General features: G+C 38.6%; 2 protein-coding genes and 1 long non-coding RNA gene across 3 annotated transcripts in view; 2 read left to right on the top strand and 1 right to left on the bottom strand.

Moving 5' to 3' along the window:
- Positions 1-9,769, bottom strand: part of LOC141393646 (uncharacterized) — a 194,925-nt gene extending 185,156 nt beyond the window's left edge. Inside the window, exon 1 of the long non-coding RNA XR_012410151.1 lies at positions 9,112-9,769. This is a non-coding gene — a long non-coding RNA (uncharacterized lncRNA). The remainder of the gene's footprint in view (positions 1-9,111) is intronic.
- LOC141394784 (uncharacterized) lies at positions 6,192-8,326 on the top strand. The gene is made up of 4 exons (XM_073969670.1): positions 6,192-6,531; positions 6,661-7,139; positions 7,197-7,289; positions 7,349-8,326. Exons 1-4 carry the CDS (start codon positions 6,402-6,404, stop codon positions 8,324-8,326), a joined length of 1,680 nt encoding a protein of 559 aa, XP_073825771.1. The 5' UTR covers positions 6,192-6,401.
- A 100-nt stretch (positions 9,770-9,869) lies between the features above and the next one.
- On the top strand, positions 9,870-16,918 carry Rrp1 (Recombination repair protein 1). Its single transcript, XM_073966947.1, has 6 exons — positions 9,870-11,151; positions 11,215-11,352; positions 11,417-11,746; positions 11,809-11,979; positions 15,189-15,383; positions 15,447-16,918. The coding sequence occupies exons 1-6, from the start codon at positions 10,386-10,388 to the stop codon at positions 16,334-16,336; spliced, it is 2,490 nt and encodes an 829-aa protein (XP_073823048.1). The 5' UTR covers positions 9,870-10,385; the 3' UTR covers positions 16,337-16,918.
- Positions 16,919-18,689: the final 1,771 nt, after the last annotated feature.

Here is an 18,689-nt window from a genome sequence, read left to right as displayed (position 1 = left end):
TTATTTGGAACCGATGACGTAGGGCATGGAAGATACCAAGCAACGGTCCTGACCTGTTTTAACATGGCAAAGCCCAGGATTTATCTTGGTCCCTCTTTCATCCCAAGTGGACACTGACCTCCCCGTGGTGTCACCTGGGGAACTGCCTTTAACACCCGTTAAAGGTAGTGAGCTAACATGTGCCGCGCGTTCACCCATAAGAACGTTAAAAACTTGGGTTTGGGCGTCGGGTTAGTAACCTCCCCTAGAAAAAACAGCCTACTATGAAAACACGAAAGAAAAGAAAAACAAACCCCTCTACAGTTGACGAACCCCGCAAACGTTTTAAGGACCACGATCTGCAAATCTGCGCCTGGAATGTTCGCACTCTTTATAGAGAAGGTGCAGTCTTCGCATTGGCAGACGTACTTGAAAAGTACAAGGCCGATATTACTGCCATACAGAAAATACGATGGATTGGGAAAAGCGTCACAACAACAGCTAAAGGTGACGCACTGTATTATAGCTGCCATGACGTAAAGCATGAGTTTGGTTGTGGATTCGTAGTTAGACGGAGACTAAAACATCTGGTATCCAGCTTCACCCCTTGCTGCAATTCGAATAAAAGCTAAATTCTTCAACATCAGCTTTATTTGCGCTCATGCTCCCACTGAAGAAAAGGACGAACAGACCAAAGATATATTTTACGAGCGCTTAGAAGAAACATATGACCGTTGCCCTGCCCATGACATTAAAATCATTCTAGGCGATTTTAATGCCAAAATTAGAAAGGAGAATATCTTTCGCCCAACAGTCGGGAAATTCAGTCTCCACAGTGAAACATCTGACAATGGTATGAGGCTGATAGACTTTGCAGCTGCAAAAAACATGGTAGTTAGCAGTACCAGATTTAATCATCTCGATATTCATAAGGGCACCTGGCTGTCTCCAGATCAGAAAACAAGAAATCAAATTGATCATGTTGTGATAGATGGAAGACATTAGGTGTGTACGATAACTTTAACAGCAATAATTACTCAGTCAGTTCCAGCAACCTCTCTCAGTGAATTTTACTCTCTCAAGCAAGAAAAATTGCAGAAAGTTATCGAACAGCATTTGGCAAAAATCTGCAAGAAAGTCAGCTGTTTCCGAAAATGTATGAAATTTGTTTTTGTTTCTTTTGATATTTTAAACCAAACGGAACAAAAGCATAAATTTTAAAATTGCAGTTTCCTTCTTTAATACTTTAATCCTATCCACAACGCTTTAGAATCTAAAAAAAATGTGCAATTGTGAAATTTTCGTGGTCAAAAATGTTAACATTTCGAGTTGTTTACATTGAACAGGTGATTTAAAGTCAGCTGATCAGACTTGCAAATTTTTGCGGGACAAATTTTCCCAGCAAAAATTTGCAAGTTCTCAGTCACAAAACTCTCCAAAAATCTGTCCAAACTCGCTCTCTTTTGCTGGATAATTTCCCAGCAAAATTAAATGGAAGTGATTCCATGTGAAATCATGATTTCACTGGTTCTTTTGCATGAGTGCGAAAGGAGTCGTGAAAGATCCCATCTTTTTCATCGAATTTTCATGAGTGCAATTGAAGTCGTGAAAGGTCCGATCTTTTTCATCGAATTTTCATGAGTGCAATCGAAGTCATGAAAGATCCGATCTTTTTCATCGAATTTTCATGAGTGCAATTGAAGTCGTGAAAGATCCGATCTTTGTCACAATATTATCATGAGTTCAAATAAATTGATAAGTAACCGCACAATAAATTATCAAATACTCATATACCCGAATAATTGTGTACTTGCAAAAGTAATTGTTAAAATGAAAATAAAAGTCAGATGAAAGTGGTCGATAGTGGCAAAATTTATATATTTTAATTAAAAATACAATGTAAATTTATATAAAACAAAAGAAAAATATATTTTGTGTTTGGAAACCTGTTTCGCTTTGTGGATATTAAAAAGAAGTATGAAAAAGACCCGGTCTATAAACCACGAGCTTCCCCAGCCGACCAACACCGATATAGTAAAACATATCGAGCTGCAATTATTGGGTTGGTTGGGCCATGTTAACAGGATGGATAAAGATGCCACCGGCATATGAATACGAGCCATTTGAAGTTATGCGACCCGAGGGAACAAAACTCCAATGGAAAGATCACGATATCACAAGCATGGCATGCAAAGTGAGAGAAGCAAAGTAGGAGATCGGTAAAATAAGTATAAAAGAGACCATAACGTGGTAACTATTACAGGATAAGCTTTTTCTTTTGAAATAAAATAACAGAATTCAAATTTATACTAGATTTCCCAAACGATGAGCTTGGTTCAGAGATTGACACATAATTTATCGAATATTGGAAAACGGAACCCCCAAGTTGAAAGAAGTATCTTGCAGCCATCGGAAGAGATAAAATATGATATTGCAGATTAATATAATATATAATTTTGAAAATTACATACAAAATAAAGAAAAATAACATCTGGCGATACAAATCATCTGCGCATTGTATTCTTATTAATTCCACAAATTACATAATTGTATTGCGAATTTTATTTCTGATTGGCAAAAATCCGGATCCAAAGCATTGGTGCAAGAAGCCATGACGATTAACTGGTGCAAGAAGCCATGACAATGAACTGGTGCAAGAAGCCATGACAATGAACCGGTGCAAGATGCTATGACAATGAACTGGTGCAAAATGCCGTGACAATGAACTGGTGCAAAATGCCATGACAATGAACTGGTGCAAAATGTCATGACAATGAACTGGTGCAAAATGCCATGACAATGAACAGGTGAAATCAGGTGTCACTCCCTTGTAAATTTCATCGGTGATTCACCTAAATTTGCACCTATGACAAGTCACTTGCACCTATGATTCAACTCATGATCTGTCATCGAACATTTTGCTGGGTTTGTTATCGAACAGCATTCAGTAAAAATTTGTACGAATTTGTACAAATTATTGGGTTATCGTACACACCTATTCATCGAGTGTGTTGGATGTACGATCGTTCCGAGGCGCAAACCTTGATTCGTACCACTACCTTGTTGCAGCAAAGGTACGCACCCGCTTAAACGTAGCAAACAAAGTACGAACAGACACAACACGAAAGTTAGACATCGGTAAGCTGCAATCACAACAGATAGCTACAGCATATTCCACTCAACTAGCCCAATTGCTTAATCAAAGCGCTCCTCATCCCGATAACATATCAGCGCAATGGCAAAGCATTGCCCAGTCCATGCAAACAGCCGCAAAATCCATACTTGGATACCAGAGACCTCCACCAAGGAATCCATGGTATGATCAGGAGTGTCGTGCTGCCACCGAAGAGAAAAATGCGGCATATGGGGCTACTTTACAATCCGTAGCAACGCGTAGGGTACGAGAGAGGTATCGGGAGAAAAGGAGAGAGCAGAAACATCTTTTCCGCAGGAAAAAGAGAGAGATGGAAAAGCGAGAGTGTGAAAAAATCGAGATGTACAGGAGACAGAATGAAGGCCGAAAATTCTACCAAAGAGTCAAGCATCAAACTGATGGCTTTGGTACAGGCACATCCTCCTGTAGAGACCAGAAAGGCAGTTTGGTAACTGATGATGATAGTGTACTCAGGATATGGAAAGAACATTTTTCAAAACTGTTGGTATCCAATAGTAGCGAAGTCGACGAAGATACTACAGATCCAATCCCAGAAGATGGTATTGAATGTATACCACCCGGCCAAGATGAGGTAAAGACAGCAATAAACCGTCTGAAGAATAACAAGGCAGCAGGAGCTGACGGCCTACCAGCCGAGCTGTTTAAAACCGGAGGCGACACGCTGATAAGGTGTATTCATCAGCTAGTTAGCTCCATCTGGCAGGAAGAACTCGTACCCGACGATTGGAACCTGAGCATCCTGTGTCCCGTCCGTAAGAAAGGAGATAAGACTTTATGCTCCAACTATAGGGGTATAAGACTTCTCCCTATCGCCTACAAGATAGTGTCAGGGATATTGCGCGAACGACTAAAGCCAATGGTCAACGAAATAATTGGACCATACCAATGCGGCTTTAGACCTGGCAAGTCCACCATTGACCAGATATTTAGCCTGCGGCAAATCCTGGAGAAGACCCAAGAGATGCAGATCGATTTTAAAGTATCCTTCGACAGACCGCTACGTTCCAAGCAATGTCTGAATTTGGTATCCCCCCAAATCTCATTCGGCTTTGTAAAATGACTCTAACTGACACAAGATCTTCAGTTAAAATAGGAAAGAACCTCTCCGAAGAGTTTTGTGTGTGATCCTGCTAGAAAAGGTTATACGAGAGGCAAACGTCAAAAGAAGTGGCACAATCTACACCAATAGCCACATGTTACTTGCATATGCTGATGATATAGACATCATGGGACGATCAGTAAAAGAAGTAACCGATACCTTTATGAAGGTGGAAGGAGAATCTGGTAAATTGGGTCTGGCGGTAAATGGCGAGAAGACCAAGCTGATGGTGTCGACGCGCAATGCATCCATTGAGATCGGACCAACTTTTGAAGTTGGTTCCTATAATTTTGAGGTAGTAAAAGACTTCGTATACCTCGACAACGCCGTAAACACAACCAGCAACATCAGTTGTGAAATAAAAAGAAGAATTGTATTGGCCAACAAATGCTACTTTGGCTTAAGTAAGCACTTTAAAAACAAAGCCACAACTCGTCAAACAAAAATAACGCTTTACAAAACAATGATACTACCCGTGCAGATGTATGGTTCCGAAGCTTGGGAACTTGCGCAAGCAGATAAGCTAGTGCTTGGTGTGTTTGAGAGAAAAATTCTTCGAAACATCTACGGACCGATCTGCGTTGACGGTGAATATCGACGTCGTATGAACCACGAGCTGTATCTTCTATACAACAACATCAATATAGTTAAACGTATCGAGATGCAGCGATTGCGTTGGCTAGGTCATATAATAAGAATGAGCGATGATGAACCCGCTAAAAAGGCTTATAAATTCGAGTCACATGCCGGTGCACGCAGAATTGGCAGGTCAAAGAATAGATGGCACAAACAAGTGGATGAAGAGATGACAAGGCGCGGTATTCCAAAAAGCGAAGCACGAAACAGAGAGAATTGGAGATCTTTTCTTAGTTCGGTCTATGGAACAAATGTTCTGTAATGGGCCAGCTAAGAAAGTAAGTAATCTATGATCTGTTCCTGGTCCTGCAAAAACTTAAACATTTTGCAATATTTACCATTGTTTTCTTATTAAATTTGAAAAGTTTTAGAAATTTAACACACTTACCACGACCACTGGCTTGGTCGTTTAAACGCTACAAAAAATGGTTGAAAAAAATGACGTAAAACTCGAATATTTTCGCATATTTTTGTGGGGTTTTTTGACTTTGTTATAGTATTGTCTGTTATCTATCATATAAAGCTTCATTTGGTCCATGCATTTCCACGCAATTGGCATAAAACGCAAGAAATTCAGAAAAGTCGACTTTTTTCTAATTTTCGACATTTGATAAAAAATTTAAATATGCGTTAAAAATTTAATTATAAATGTTACATTCATATAAAGTCAGAGAGTTATTAGGAATATAGTAGTACTTTATTCATCAAAAAGAAGAGAAAAAAAATTATGTTTTAAAAAAAGCTTAAAAAAGCCACAAAATATCATTTTCATATAAAATGTTAAGTTTCACTCAAAAAAAAAAAAAAAAAAAATCTCGGCGCTAAGTGGGTTAATCCCAACACATAGAATGTTACCACACATCAGTGAATGTCGTCTGAGAGCAATGGTAACGGCGAAGAGACTAGAGTCTAGTCACTAGACTCATTTTTTAAACAGGACTCTGAAAATAAAGCATTAATGTCAACAGTGTAGTTTGTCTTTAGAAAAAATCACTTTAAGTGCATTTCTGGTCATTTGTAATACCATTTACACATTAATTATTACTGTATAATTCAAAGGCGCTTAAACAGTGTCTAACAATCAAACAAAACGCGTGTTGGCAACACAATGATGTTATCAGACATCAGTGAATGTCGTCTGAGAGCATGCAGCTGAAGAAGATATTCCTTTTCTGAAAAGACTCTGTAGTTGAAGTATTAATATCAACAATGCAGTTTTCATTTAGAAAAAAACACTTAAATGTTATTTCTAGCTCTTTGTAATCATCCACATTGCTGCGTTGCTTTAAAAAATTGCTCTCACTATCTGTGTGAACAGTGTCTAACAATTACCCAAACTGCATGTTGGCAACACAATCACACATCAGTGAATGTCTCTCCAGAGAGCAATGGTAGCAAGAAGAAGAGAAGATACGTTTATTCATTTCCTTTTGCCGTTATTTTACTTCGGACGCTTCGTCTTTATACTAAACTTTTTTATAAATATTTTAATAAATTAAATTTTCATCAAAAATGAGCCATCTAAGTACTTTTATTGGTATTGTACAATCATTTTGTGAGGAGGACTCCGAAATTGAAGAGCTACTCAAGGAAACTGAAGAATTGTTAAATTTACAAAAACTTGTGGAATATGAAGAGGGAGGTGAGTACATTTTATAGGTTAAGTTTAACAATTGAGGCAATTACTTGGTGCTACCAAAGGTATTTAACTCACTTGAATATGTATATTGTATCCAATAAGCAAACATGTTCATTATTATACTTTCCACAGAAACAGAACGTGACCATACACGCCTTCAAATGGATCTTTACAATGTTAAACTTATAATGTTGCCCACGGACAACAATTTACCCGATGAAAGTTCCATTGCGAGGACAAATCAACAGCTTATTGAAAGCTGTGTTAATATACGTTATGCTCTATCGCAAATAGACTATATTAAAATTTTACAATGTAAACATATGGAAATGGAACAAACTTGGCGTAAGGAGTGGCAAAAGATGCAAGACTACACCGTGTCCATACTGAAGGGGCATCAGAAAATGCAAGATCGACATGTCGTACAAAAATATCGTAAAGTTGAAGTTATTTGGAAGGGTGTTAAAAATAATTTGGAAACATTACAAACAACCTATGGCAACACGATTAATGAGAGTCGCCAACAACTACAAACTGCCAAGGGAAAACAAAAGAATTTGATTATTTCCATGGCTGAAGCATTACGAGATCTTGGCAATTTAGGAAGAGAGGTAAGGAACCTAATAATAACAATATCAATAGTAGTTATTATTTATCTTTTACATTAGCTTCAAACCTTACAAGAGTATTCCTCAAAGTTGGAAACCTTGAATCGAAAAAAGTTCGAATTAAACCAACAGATACAAGACATCGAAAGCAAGGTAACATTTTTATTTGTAATTTTTTGATCGTCTAGTAACTGGTGTCCTCTTTTTTCCAGCATTTAAAATTGTTAATGCCCTACCAAAGTTCTGTGGATTTTGTTGCTCCCGATATTTTGAGAACATTCAACGGCGGTATGCCAAAATTCCCAACATTTAGTGAAATCTTAAGTAATTTCAATCAGGATTTTAACAAAACGGAAATAAAACCAGAAATAACGGTCATTGAAAATACCACCAATATTACGGTCAAGTCAATTTTACGCAACAGCCAAGATAATTCAATGGAAATTAATCAATCGATTACTACAAACCACACCAAACATGTACGTTTCAAGGTACAATTGGAGGAACAATTTGAGCTTAATAAATATAGTGATTCCGCCATGTCGGAAACAACTTCAGAAGATTCACAAGATACCACAATTGAAAATCCAAATAGTACTGTTCAAAAATCTAGTCCAGAGAGTGAAACCACGCAAAATACAATTCCAATAATTGATTTATTAACGCCTCTTGAAGAAAGTGGCAAAAAAGAAAGTGCCACTAAAGCTGTAGATATAAAATCTACCACAAATAAACCAAAAGTTGACATATTGGAGTGTGTTGTCATAAAGCCGCCGCAAGAGGACTTGGGAAATAATAAAGAAAATATTGAACCAACTAATGATATACAAAATGATGTAGATAAGTCAAATAGTGTAGAAGAATTAGCCAGTTCATCATCTCCAAATAGTATTTCAGACACCGAATTACCTGAACCGCACACCAGTAGACGAGCATTTAAAGAATTCGATTACTATTTAAACAAAATTTACAATTTCAAACCAGAAACTTCAACAAAAACCAATACAAAAAAGGAAGAACCAAACCATAAAGAAAAAAGTGACTCTGAAGAGCAGCAATCATTTGAAACACAAGAAGATGTTACACCTCAAAACGTTGACATTATTGGATTTGATAATGACAATTTTATCATGGATTCCGATATTGATATTATTGGAGATAATATGCCAAATATTTATGATTTTCTTTAAAAGGTTTTAATAAACATATGATGTATTTATATTTTCCCAAATGATCTAATGATGAATTTAAATATAAATTTGAATTTGTTTTAAGATTTTTTAAATTGAAAATAAAGTGTTTTAAATTAATTAATTGTTTTTAAATTACTGTATGCTGATCTATTGCGTTTCAGTATAATGACATCGTTTCCACCCAATTCCAAGCCCAATTATGAATATCAACTCCCCGTGAGTTTTCTCGCTTTTCCTTTAAGTTGAAATGGCAGAAAGACAAAACTCACTGGGAGTTTACATTCATAATCTCACTGAATATTAGGCAAGGCCAATAGAACTTTATCAAAGGAGAACATCTTCATAGAAGACCAATAAGTTTTCTTGTAGAGGACAATAACACCACCAAATGAGAGTTTCATTTTTAAATGATGGACAATACTGCTCTACAAGCATTCCATTCCTAGGAGAATGTATTGGTCTTCTATAATAAGGTCAAATGGTTCTTACAAGAATACCTATAAGCCTATAAAAAGACAAACTGATTACTATTGACATAATGGACATCTAAAAGTCCTTTTATCTTAATTTTATAACACTGCCTAAAAAAATCTATTCCTCTTTTTTAGAAAACCGATAAATCTTTTTTGAGATAACATACTGCTCGTCATTGAAGACGTTCTATAACAAGGTCTATGAATCCACATTTCTTGGCGACTGTCGGTTCAATATTATTAAAAAAGACAGACATCTAAAGCATTTCATAGGATAAAAACAGGTACATATTTGATTAAAAGACTTACCATAGTCTTGAAGTCATGCCAGATGCTGCGTCTAAGAACTCCAAGACGATATTTTTATTTCGAATATATTTCCACCCACACACAATGGCGCACTTTTTTACCCGAATAAAATTGAATATCGAGTTCTGTTCTCAAGTTTGTCCACTAAAACCGATCAGTTTATGTTTCGAAATTTTCATCCATCAAACTTTTGAATGCATTATATGGAGTTGACCAGAATGAGCCGAACTTTCCTATTATTTTAACACATATTGGCTTATATTTATAATTTTTCTCTAAGTAGCCGGCCATTAAACTTCGGAACCTCAGAGGCCCATATCTTGGGAAGTATATATTTCCCCACTAAGAGTTATACGTCGTTGGAATCGGGACGAAAAGCATTATCTGTGGTAAACTTTTCTTAGTTTTATGCATACTGTCGGTAAAGGAAAGATATGCCCGTCAAATCAATTTTCTCATTTGTGGAACAGAAAACATTTCATATTATCCAATGTCGTTGGTTTAATCAACTCCTAAGCTATATTTTTCTATATATGTATATTTTCCCTGTTTATCGCGTATATTTATTGAACAATTTTCTTTAATTTAATTTAAATAAATTGAATTTGATTCGTATTTACTCGTTTGTTCTTCTTCTTCACAATAAACAGCATTCACTTTAGAATGATAGAATTATAACGTGGTCGACCAGTGGTGAAGTTGACGCCGTTCACAAGTCACGTTGACTATATTGAGTGGCTTTGACTTATGCTAGCGTTGCCATAAGTGACGATTTAATGGACATTTTTGTGTTGTCAATGTTGGGAAATGAGCCCTATTTTTCTTTCTGCACCGCAAATTCTTTCATTAAACTTTAATTTTTTAACTTCTGCTTATTAAAAATCGTAAATGAATTAAACGTCGTTTTATTTGACGACTCTTGAAGACTTTCGAATGCTATTATGACGATTTTCGAGCAAACCTATCTGGCAACTCTTGTCGCATGTGTGAACAATGAAAATGTGTACTCGGCTTAAACTTCTCGAGGGTTGATTGAATTTAATTTCGGTGTGAATGGGCGCCAAAAAGAACTGCAAAAATATTTTTTTGTGTACATTCAACTGACAAACATCCTCCTCTCCTCGCTGTCAATTTCATTTTCAACGCGTCTGCAACATACCAACCTACCTACGCGAAAGAAAAGAATATATTGTACAGAAAATTTTTTAGCTTTGAAAATCTTTGTAAATTAACGCGGAAAAAGGATAACAAATTTTGCAAAAATAATTAAAAAAATGCCAAGAGCAACCAAAGGTAAAGGAAAAAAGGACGCAACCTCTGAAGCACCAACTAAGACGCTAACTAAAGCTGATGAATTGTTTGATGCATTGACAAAAGAAGATAAAAAAGACAAAATTGATGCTGACAATACAAATACAAATGACGTTGCCAACAACAACGATGAGAATGCTGAAGAAGAAACCGCAACAGAAGTTGTTCCAGCGGCTACAAATGGCAAAGGAGGCGGCCGGGGAAAGCGGGGCGAAAAGGTAAAAGTTGAAAAAGAAGAAAAGCCGGCTAAAAAAGCCACAGCTTCAAAGGGTAGAGGCAATAAAAAGGCTGCTGAAGCCGATGTTGAGGTTACAGAGAAAGAGACCGAGAACGTCGTTGTCGAGAAAGCAAGCAATGGTGATGTGGAAGTGGACACAGAAGCACCAGCAGAAGAGCCAAAGGAAGAAGTTGTGGCAACCAAGGCCAAGGGTGGTAGAGGTAAGCGTGGTGCTAAAGCGTCAGCACCAGCTGCTGTTGAAAATGGCGAACAGGACGCCGCCAATGGCTCCGAATCTAAGGTTGCAGAAACGGAAGAAAAAGCGGCACCTAAAGCCAAGGGACGCGGTGGCAAGAGAACTACAAAAGCCAATAAAGAAGAGGCGGATACGGCAAATGCGGAAGTGGCTCCAGCTGTAGAAGAACCACCTCCAAAGGCCACAAAAGCAAAAGCGGGTGGTCGCAAAAAGAAATCAGATGAGAAGGAAGAAACAACATCAGTTACAGTAAAAGGTAGGCATAGATTGTTGTAATTTTTTATGCAATTTATACCTATGCCAAATTATTTATTCATAGAAGAAAAGACGGAGACGGCAAATGAGGAAGTGGCTCCAGCTGTAGAAGAACCACCGCCAAAGGCCACAAAAGCAAAAGCGGGTGGTCGCAAAAAGAAATCAGATGAGAAGGAAGAAACAGCATCAGTTACAGTAAAAGGTAGGCAAACATTGTTCTAATCTCTTTATGCAATTTATACCTATGCTAAATTATTTATTCATAGAAGAGAAATCTGAGATAAGTGAAGAGCCAGAACCACCCACAAAGAAAGGCCGCGGAGCCACTAAGAAGACTGCTGCTGCTGCTAAAGAATCAGTTGAAGAGGATAAACCTGAAGAAACTGCAGAAGCTGCCCCAGTCAAAAAAGCCACCAAGAGAGGTGCCAAAGACAGCGCAGCCAAGGAAAAGGAGGAAGTTAAAAAAGTACCAACAAAAAAGGCCAGAGGAGGTTCGGCCAAAGCAGCAAATAAAAAGACTGATGAAACACCACCTACAGAAGCTCCTGAAGAAAATGGAGAGAAAGTTGCTGAGGAAGAAGCACCAGTTCCTAAAAGTAATACAAACTTGCGTAGTTAAGTCTTCAGAATTTAACTTATGTTTGTTTTTTATTTACAGAACGTGGCCGTAAAGAGCCTAGTGTGGAGAAAGAGGTAAAGGCTGAAGTTGAAAAACCCAAAAAGGGAGGTAGAGGTGGCAAAAGAAAGGCGGCAGAAAAATTGGAAGAAGAGCCAGTTGTTGAGGCAAAACAAGCAAAAGAGGAAGAGGCTACCGAAGAAGTTGCCGAAGGTAAGTGCTGTTGAATTTTTGTTTTTTTTTTTAATTATTTGTCATTTGGCAAAAATATTTTTTTCGCACAATTTTTTGTGTATACCATGGTTGGGATTTCATGTCGTGTTTGTTTGTGTGAGTGAGGGAATTTTTGTTGTTTATTTGCAAAAAGAGTCTTCGGTGTTATTTGTCTTCGTTTGTTTTGTGAAATTTTGTTTTGGTGGAGAGACTGAGATCATTTCATTACCTTTGGTCGTCTCGGAAGTGTGTTATGGCGGTTGGTTTTCATACTGTGTGGCGGCAGGTGTGCTCTTCCTTAGAAGATTTCGCGGAGCAATTGTCGTTTAGATGCAGCCTTAGGATCAGTTTGAAAGAGTCTATAAAAGCACCCTTTCGTTCAGGAAGGGTCTATAGAAGCAACCTTTCGTTCAGGAAGGGTCTATAGGAGCACCCTTTTTGAAGGAAAGGGCCTATAGAAGAACCTTTCGTTCAGGAAGGGTCTATAGAAGCACCCTTTTTGAAGGAAAGGGCCTATAGAAACAACCTTTTTGAAGGAAAGGGTCTATAGAAGCACCCTTTTTGAAGGAAAGGGTCTATAGAAGCACCCTTTTTGAAGGAAAGGGTCTATAGAAGCACCCTTTTTTAAAGGAAAGGGCCTATAGAAGCACCCTTTTTGAAGGAAAGGGTCTATAGAAGCACCCCTTTTGAAGGAAAGGGTCTATAGAAGCACCCTTTTTGAAGGAAAGGGTCTATACAAGCACTCTTTTTGAAGGAAAGGGTCTATAGAAGCATCCTTTTTGAAGGGAAGGGTCTATACAAGCACCCTTTTTGAAGGAAAGGGTCTATAGAAGCACCCTTTTTGAAGGAAAGGGTCTATAGAAGTACCCTTTCTTTCACAAAGGGTCTACAGAAGCACTGCTTCTTTCAGAAAGGGTCTGTAGAAACACCCTTTCTTTCAGAAAGGATCTTTGGAAGCAACATTTCTTTCAGAGAGGGTCTTTGGAAGCGCCCTTTCTTTCAGAAAGAGTTTTTGGAAGCAACCTTTCTTTTAGAAAGGGTCTATGGAACCTTTCTATTAGGAAGGGTCAAAGGGTGGTCGCACCCTCGGTCGGTAGGTGTGAGAATGAGTGGCGTTGGGAACGGTCGAAAAAAAAGGATATATAGAAGCAACCTTTCTTTTAGAAAGGGTCTTTGGAAGCAAACTCCCTTTTAGAAAGGGTCTATGGAAGCAACCTTTCTTTTAGGAAGGATATATGGGAGCAACCTTTCTTTTAGAAAGGGTCTATAGAAGCAACCTTTCTTTTAAAAAGTTTCTCCCTTTCATTTAGGAAGGTTCTATGGAAGCATCCTTTCTTTTAGAAAGGGTCTTTGGAGGCAACCATTCTTTTAGAATGGGTCTTTGGAAGCAACCTTTCTTTTAGAAAGGGTCTATGGAAGCATCCTTTCTTTTAGAAAGTGTCTTTGGAGGCAACCGTTCTTTTAGAAAGGGTCTTTGGAAGCAACCTTTCTTTTAGAAAGGGTCTTTGTACGCAACCTTTCTTTTGGATAGGATCTTTGAAATCAACCATTCTTTTAGAAAGGGTCTATGGAAGCAACCTTTCTTTTAGAAAAGTTCTATGGAAGCACCATTTCTTTTAGAAAGGGTCTTTGGAAGCAACCTTTCTTTTATAAAGGGTCTATGGAAGCGGCCTTTCTTTTAGACAGAGTCTATGGAAGCAACCTTTCTTTTAGGAAGGATATATGGAAGCAACCTTTTTTTAGAAATTGTCTATGGAAGCACCCTTTCTTTTAGAAAGGGTCTTTGGAGGCAACCTTTCTTTTAGGAAGGGTCTTTGGTAGCATCCATTCTTTTAGAAAGGGTCTTTGGTAGCATCCATTCTTTTAGAAAGGCTCATTGGAAGCAACCTTTCTTTTAGAAGGGGTCATTGGAAGCAACCTTTCTTTTAGAAAGGGTCCTTGTATCCTTTTTTAGAAAGCGTCTTTGGAAGCAACCTTTCTTTTAGAAAGGGTCTATAGAAGCACCGTTTCTTTCAGAGAGGGTCTATAGAAGCAGGAAGGGTCATTCGAACCAACCTTTCTAAAAGGGGTCTATACACGCACCCTTTTAGAAAAAGTCTTTGGAAGCACCATTTCTTTCAGAAAAGGTCTTTGGAAGCAGCCATTGTTTCAGAAAGCAGCTTTTCTTTCAGAAAGGGTCATTGGAAGCTCCTTTTTTTCAGAAAGGGTCTTTGGAAGCAGACATTCTTTCAGAAATTGTCATTGAAAGCAACCTTTCTTTTAGAAAGGGTCTATAGAAGCAGGAAGGGTCATTAGAAGCAACCTTTCTAAAAGGGGTGTATACAAGCACCCATTTCTTTGGAAGCAGCCATTGTTTCAGAAAGGGTCTTTGGAAGCAGATTTTCTTTCAGAAAGGGTCATTAGAAGCACCCTTTCTATCAGAAAGGGTCTTTGGAAGCACTCTTTCTTTCACAAAGGGTCTTTGGAAGCGCCTTTCTTTTAGAAAGGGTCTATAAAAGCGCCATTTCTTTCAGAAAGGTTCCTTGGAAGCTCCCTTTCTATCAGAAAGGGTCTTTGGAAGTACTCTTTCTTTCAGAAAGTGCCTTTGGAAGCACCCTTGCTTTTAGGAAGAGTCTTTGGAAGCAACATTTCTTTCAGAAAGTGTCATTGGAAGCACTCTTTCTTTCAGAAAGTGTCTTTAGAAGCGCTTTTCTTTCAGAAAGTCTTTGGAAGGACCCTCTCCTTCGGAAGGAGTCTATGGAACCAACCTTTCTTTTAGAAAGGATCTATGGAAGCAACCTTTCTTATAGAAAGAGTCTATGGAAGCAGCCTATCTTTTAGAAAGGGTCTTTGGTAGCAACCATTCTTTTAGAAAGGGTCATTGGAAGCAACCTTTTTTTTAGAAAGGGTCCTAAGAAGTCCTCTTTGGAAGTAGCCTTTCTGTCAGAAAGGGTCTTTGGAAGTACCCTTTCTTTCAAAAAGGCTCTTTGTATTTTTTTAGAAAGGTTCTTTAGAAGCACCCTTTCATTCCTTGGTCAGTTGTACCATGGGTATATTATATGAATACACTTTGGGCTGGGTAATACAAATTTTCTTTTTTATCAAATCATCGTAAAATGGTAAAAAATTTCGACATTTTCCATTATTTTGTATATTTTTTAGGCCAATATGAGTATGATCCGAGACTTGGTCCATTTTTTTAATTTTCCTAACTTTTTTCTATATTTCAGAAACAAAGCCCTCAACAAGCCGTGGTGGTGGACGAAAACGTGCCGCACCGTCAGCTAACAAAGCAAAAAAGACCGCAGCTGCTGAGACAAATGACAAAAATGTTGATGATGACGCCAACAAGGCGGCTATTGCCACAAATCACAATGACGTTGAGGATGAAGAGTTAGATGAGGACGAAGCAGATGGTTCGAAACGTAAGTTAGATATGACGTCGTGCGGCACGCAACTGAAAAAGCTCTTATTTTCCTGTTTTACAGCTTCCAAAGCAAAAAAGAAAAAGGATTCTCCTCCACTCAATTCAACCACAACTAAATATAATAAAGCCGATTTTGAGTTGCCACCTTTGCCCGAGGGACAAACGGCGGGAGATGAGCCACGTTTTAATTTGAAAATTTCCAGCTGGAATGTTGCCGGCCTTCGTTCGTGGCTTAAGAAAGAAGGTCTTAAATTTTTGGAATATGAGGAACCCGATATCTTCTGCTTGCAAGAGACCAAATGCACCAACGACCAACTGCCGGAGGAGGTACAACGCATTCCCGGTTATCATCCCTATTGGTTGTGTATGCCAGGAGGTTATGCCGGTGTAGCCATCTATTCCAAAATAATGCCCATCAATGTAGAATATGGTATTGGCAATAAGGAATTTGATGATGTTGGTCGCATCATAACGGCAGAATATGAAAAATTCTTTTTGGTTAATGTCTATGTACCCAATTCGGGTAGAAAACTGGTGAATCTAGATGCCCGCATGAAATGGGAAAAGTTGTTCCAGGAATTTGTTGAAAAACTTAATGCCCGCAAACCTCTGGTCATATGTGGTGATATGAATGTTTCGCATCAGGAAATCGATTTGGCAAACCCCAAAACAAATACCCGCAATGCCGGCTTCACAAAAGAGGAAAGAGATAAAATGTCTGAGCTACTTGCCTTGGGTTACATTGATACATTCCGCCACCTGTATCCCGATCGCAAGGGAGCCTATACCTTCTGGACTTACATGGGTAATGCTCGAGCCCGCAACGTTGGCTGGCGTCTGGATTATTTCCTGGTTTCGGAACGGTTTATTAAACGTGTGGTGGACAATTGTATACGCAGCCAGTGTATGGGTAGCGACCATTGCCCCATAACATTATTCCTAAAATTGTAATTACCATCGGTGTAAATTTGTTTGGGAGAAGAAAATCGTATCTATTTTATAAATAATGCAGATTTTTACCTTTGAAGAAATGAAAACGAGTCATTTTAATCACATCTCGAATAGAGAGTTACGTTTTAATCACACAAGTAAAGAGAAAGAAAGAAACACAACACAACAAGAACAAAAATTACAAAACAAGATACTGAATAGATTTTAAGTAAAGTTATGTCGTATATTAACTTGTCTTTAACTAAGTTTTTGGTACAGTTTTTGTTTTCGTTTCATTTAAGGCGCCTTCGCGATTTTTGTTTTCTATTTTTATCAATATTCCAATTTTTTGTATTGACATCTTTGTTCGTTTTAAAGATGTTTCGGATATACATACGTACGTAGTGGAATTCCATGTACGTGTGACTCATGTAACACTGTGAGTCCCCCATGTTCATACACATTGTTTTATTACATATTTTCAAAGTATTTTTTTTCTGATTTGTAATTGATTTCATGTTTTCAAAATGCTTTTGTTTTTTTTTTCTGCGGATATAAAATAAAGAAGATATAACATAATAAAATGTTTGTCACAACCCATAATTATTTTATTTCTTTTCTAGGAGGAGGGGTAGGATATTTTGGGATGATGTTTCCAAAGCAGCGAATCGTTTTTAACCAAATTTGTACATGTGTTTAGATGTGTATAGCACACCATGCTTTATATGCTTGTTATTACTTCGCTTTTGGAAGGGCATAACTGAGGACTTCAATCATCACCATGAGCTTTGGCAATCCGTCCTAGGCAATGAACAGATAGGGACAGTGCACGCCGTAACTGATGCCTCAATATTTTGAACGGAAAACGAAGATAAGGAAAAGACAGACATCACCATTGGGTCACACGGTTTGAGAATTTAGCAATCCTCGGGTAAATGATAGAATTTTCCGGGACATCAACACTGTCGACGTGACTAGCAAATAAGCGTGATGAGCTTTGTCGTACGAACCCTGAAGACCTAAGTGTTAGGGAACTTAAGGCCTGGGTACATAAGCAGCATCGCCTGCTTGCCAGGCTGCTACAGAATTGAGTAAATTGTGGGCATCGGTAAATCAATCTCGAAGTGTGATACAAGACATCTAAATAATTGAATAAATTGTGGGCATCGGTAAATCAATCTCGAAGGGTGATAGAACGAAGATATCCGTGCTACGCCCTCTCAGCCGAAGTTGTACCACCACAATTTACAATGAACAGATGACATCTGAAACGCGAAATTATCGAAAGCGTCGATGGTAATGTTGAAAACAAGTGTCCTCAATTCATCGTTAGCGATCCATGTTGTACCAGAAGCCTGGAAAGTTAGCAGCCGAATCGTACAAGCCGATTTCCCACCTGTTACCACTTACGAAGACTCTATCCCCATGATTAGAAGCAGTTTTCCAGTTGCCTAAAATTAGCATGGATTCCGGATAATGTACAGTGCACGCCATATCCACACATATTAGTCGAGAACTGAACCAAAACACTGAACTGAGCAGTCATTGTGTCTCTTGACCTATCGAAGGCCTCCGATACCGTTAACATGGGAAGTTGATCGAAAATATAGAGAAAATTTCCCTCCATCCGAGTTCGAAACGTTGGATATTCAACAATACTGTGTGGACTCCAGTAGTTTGTGGAATTCAGAAATAAGAGGTCAAAGACCCGTTAAGTAAAACAGTGAGCTCCCCAAAGAGAGATAATCATAGCTATTATGACAGCTCACGCAGGGAGCTGCTCACAAGCTGCAACGTTCGATAGCATGGTTAAGTCGTCCGCTCAAGCCACAGCTGTTTGCGACAAGATCAGAAGTAGGAACAAGATCCTCAAGTCGCTGGCCGGCAGCACTTGGGGTGCTGACAAAGAAACTTTGTCGATCTCTTACAACGCAATAGACTGGTCTGTGGTAATCTATGCGGAGCCAGCGTGGTATGCAAATGTTAGCGGTACGCAGTGGAAGAATATTCAGGGTGCCTCCTCATGACACCAGAGGACCATCTTCATGAGGAGACGAAGGTTTTACCGGTGTGTCAGCACAACAAGATGCTGTAGAGGCAGTACCTGATTGGGTGCTATTCCAGTGAGCCAGGCACATCAGGAGAGATCTTCATGATCTAAACAAACGAGCCTATCAGGCAGGCTTGTATAGCATTCACAATGACATGGTTGCGCAGGCAGTTCATAGATACAGTGTGAATGCCCTAGGGACCATCCCTCCATAACAGAAGAAGAACGCCAGCTGCCAAGGCAAAAACTAATGGTTTTAGCCCAGTTTAGATCCGGTGCCACCGTGGTGCAATGGTATGCACGCCCGCCTTGCACGTAGAAGGT

The sequence above is a fragment of the Musca autumnalis genome, unplaced genomic scaffold (genome assembly GCF_047663935.1).
Source record: "Musca autumnalis isolate F117 unplaced genomic scaffold, ASM4766393v1 scaffold_2, whole genome shotgun sequence".
NCBI lineage: Eukaryota > Metazoa > Arthropoda > Insecta > Diptera > Muscidae > Musca > Musca autumnalis.
The sequence above is the reverse complement of the archived record's forward strand: the minus strand, read 5'-3'. Positions and strand labels throughout refer to the sequence as shown.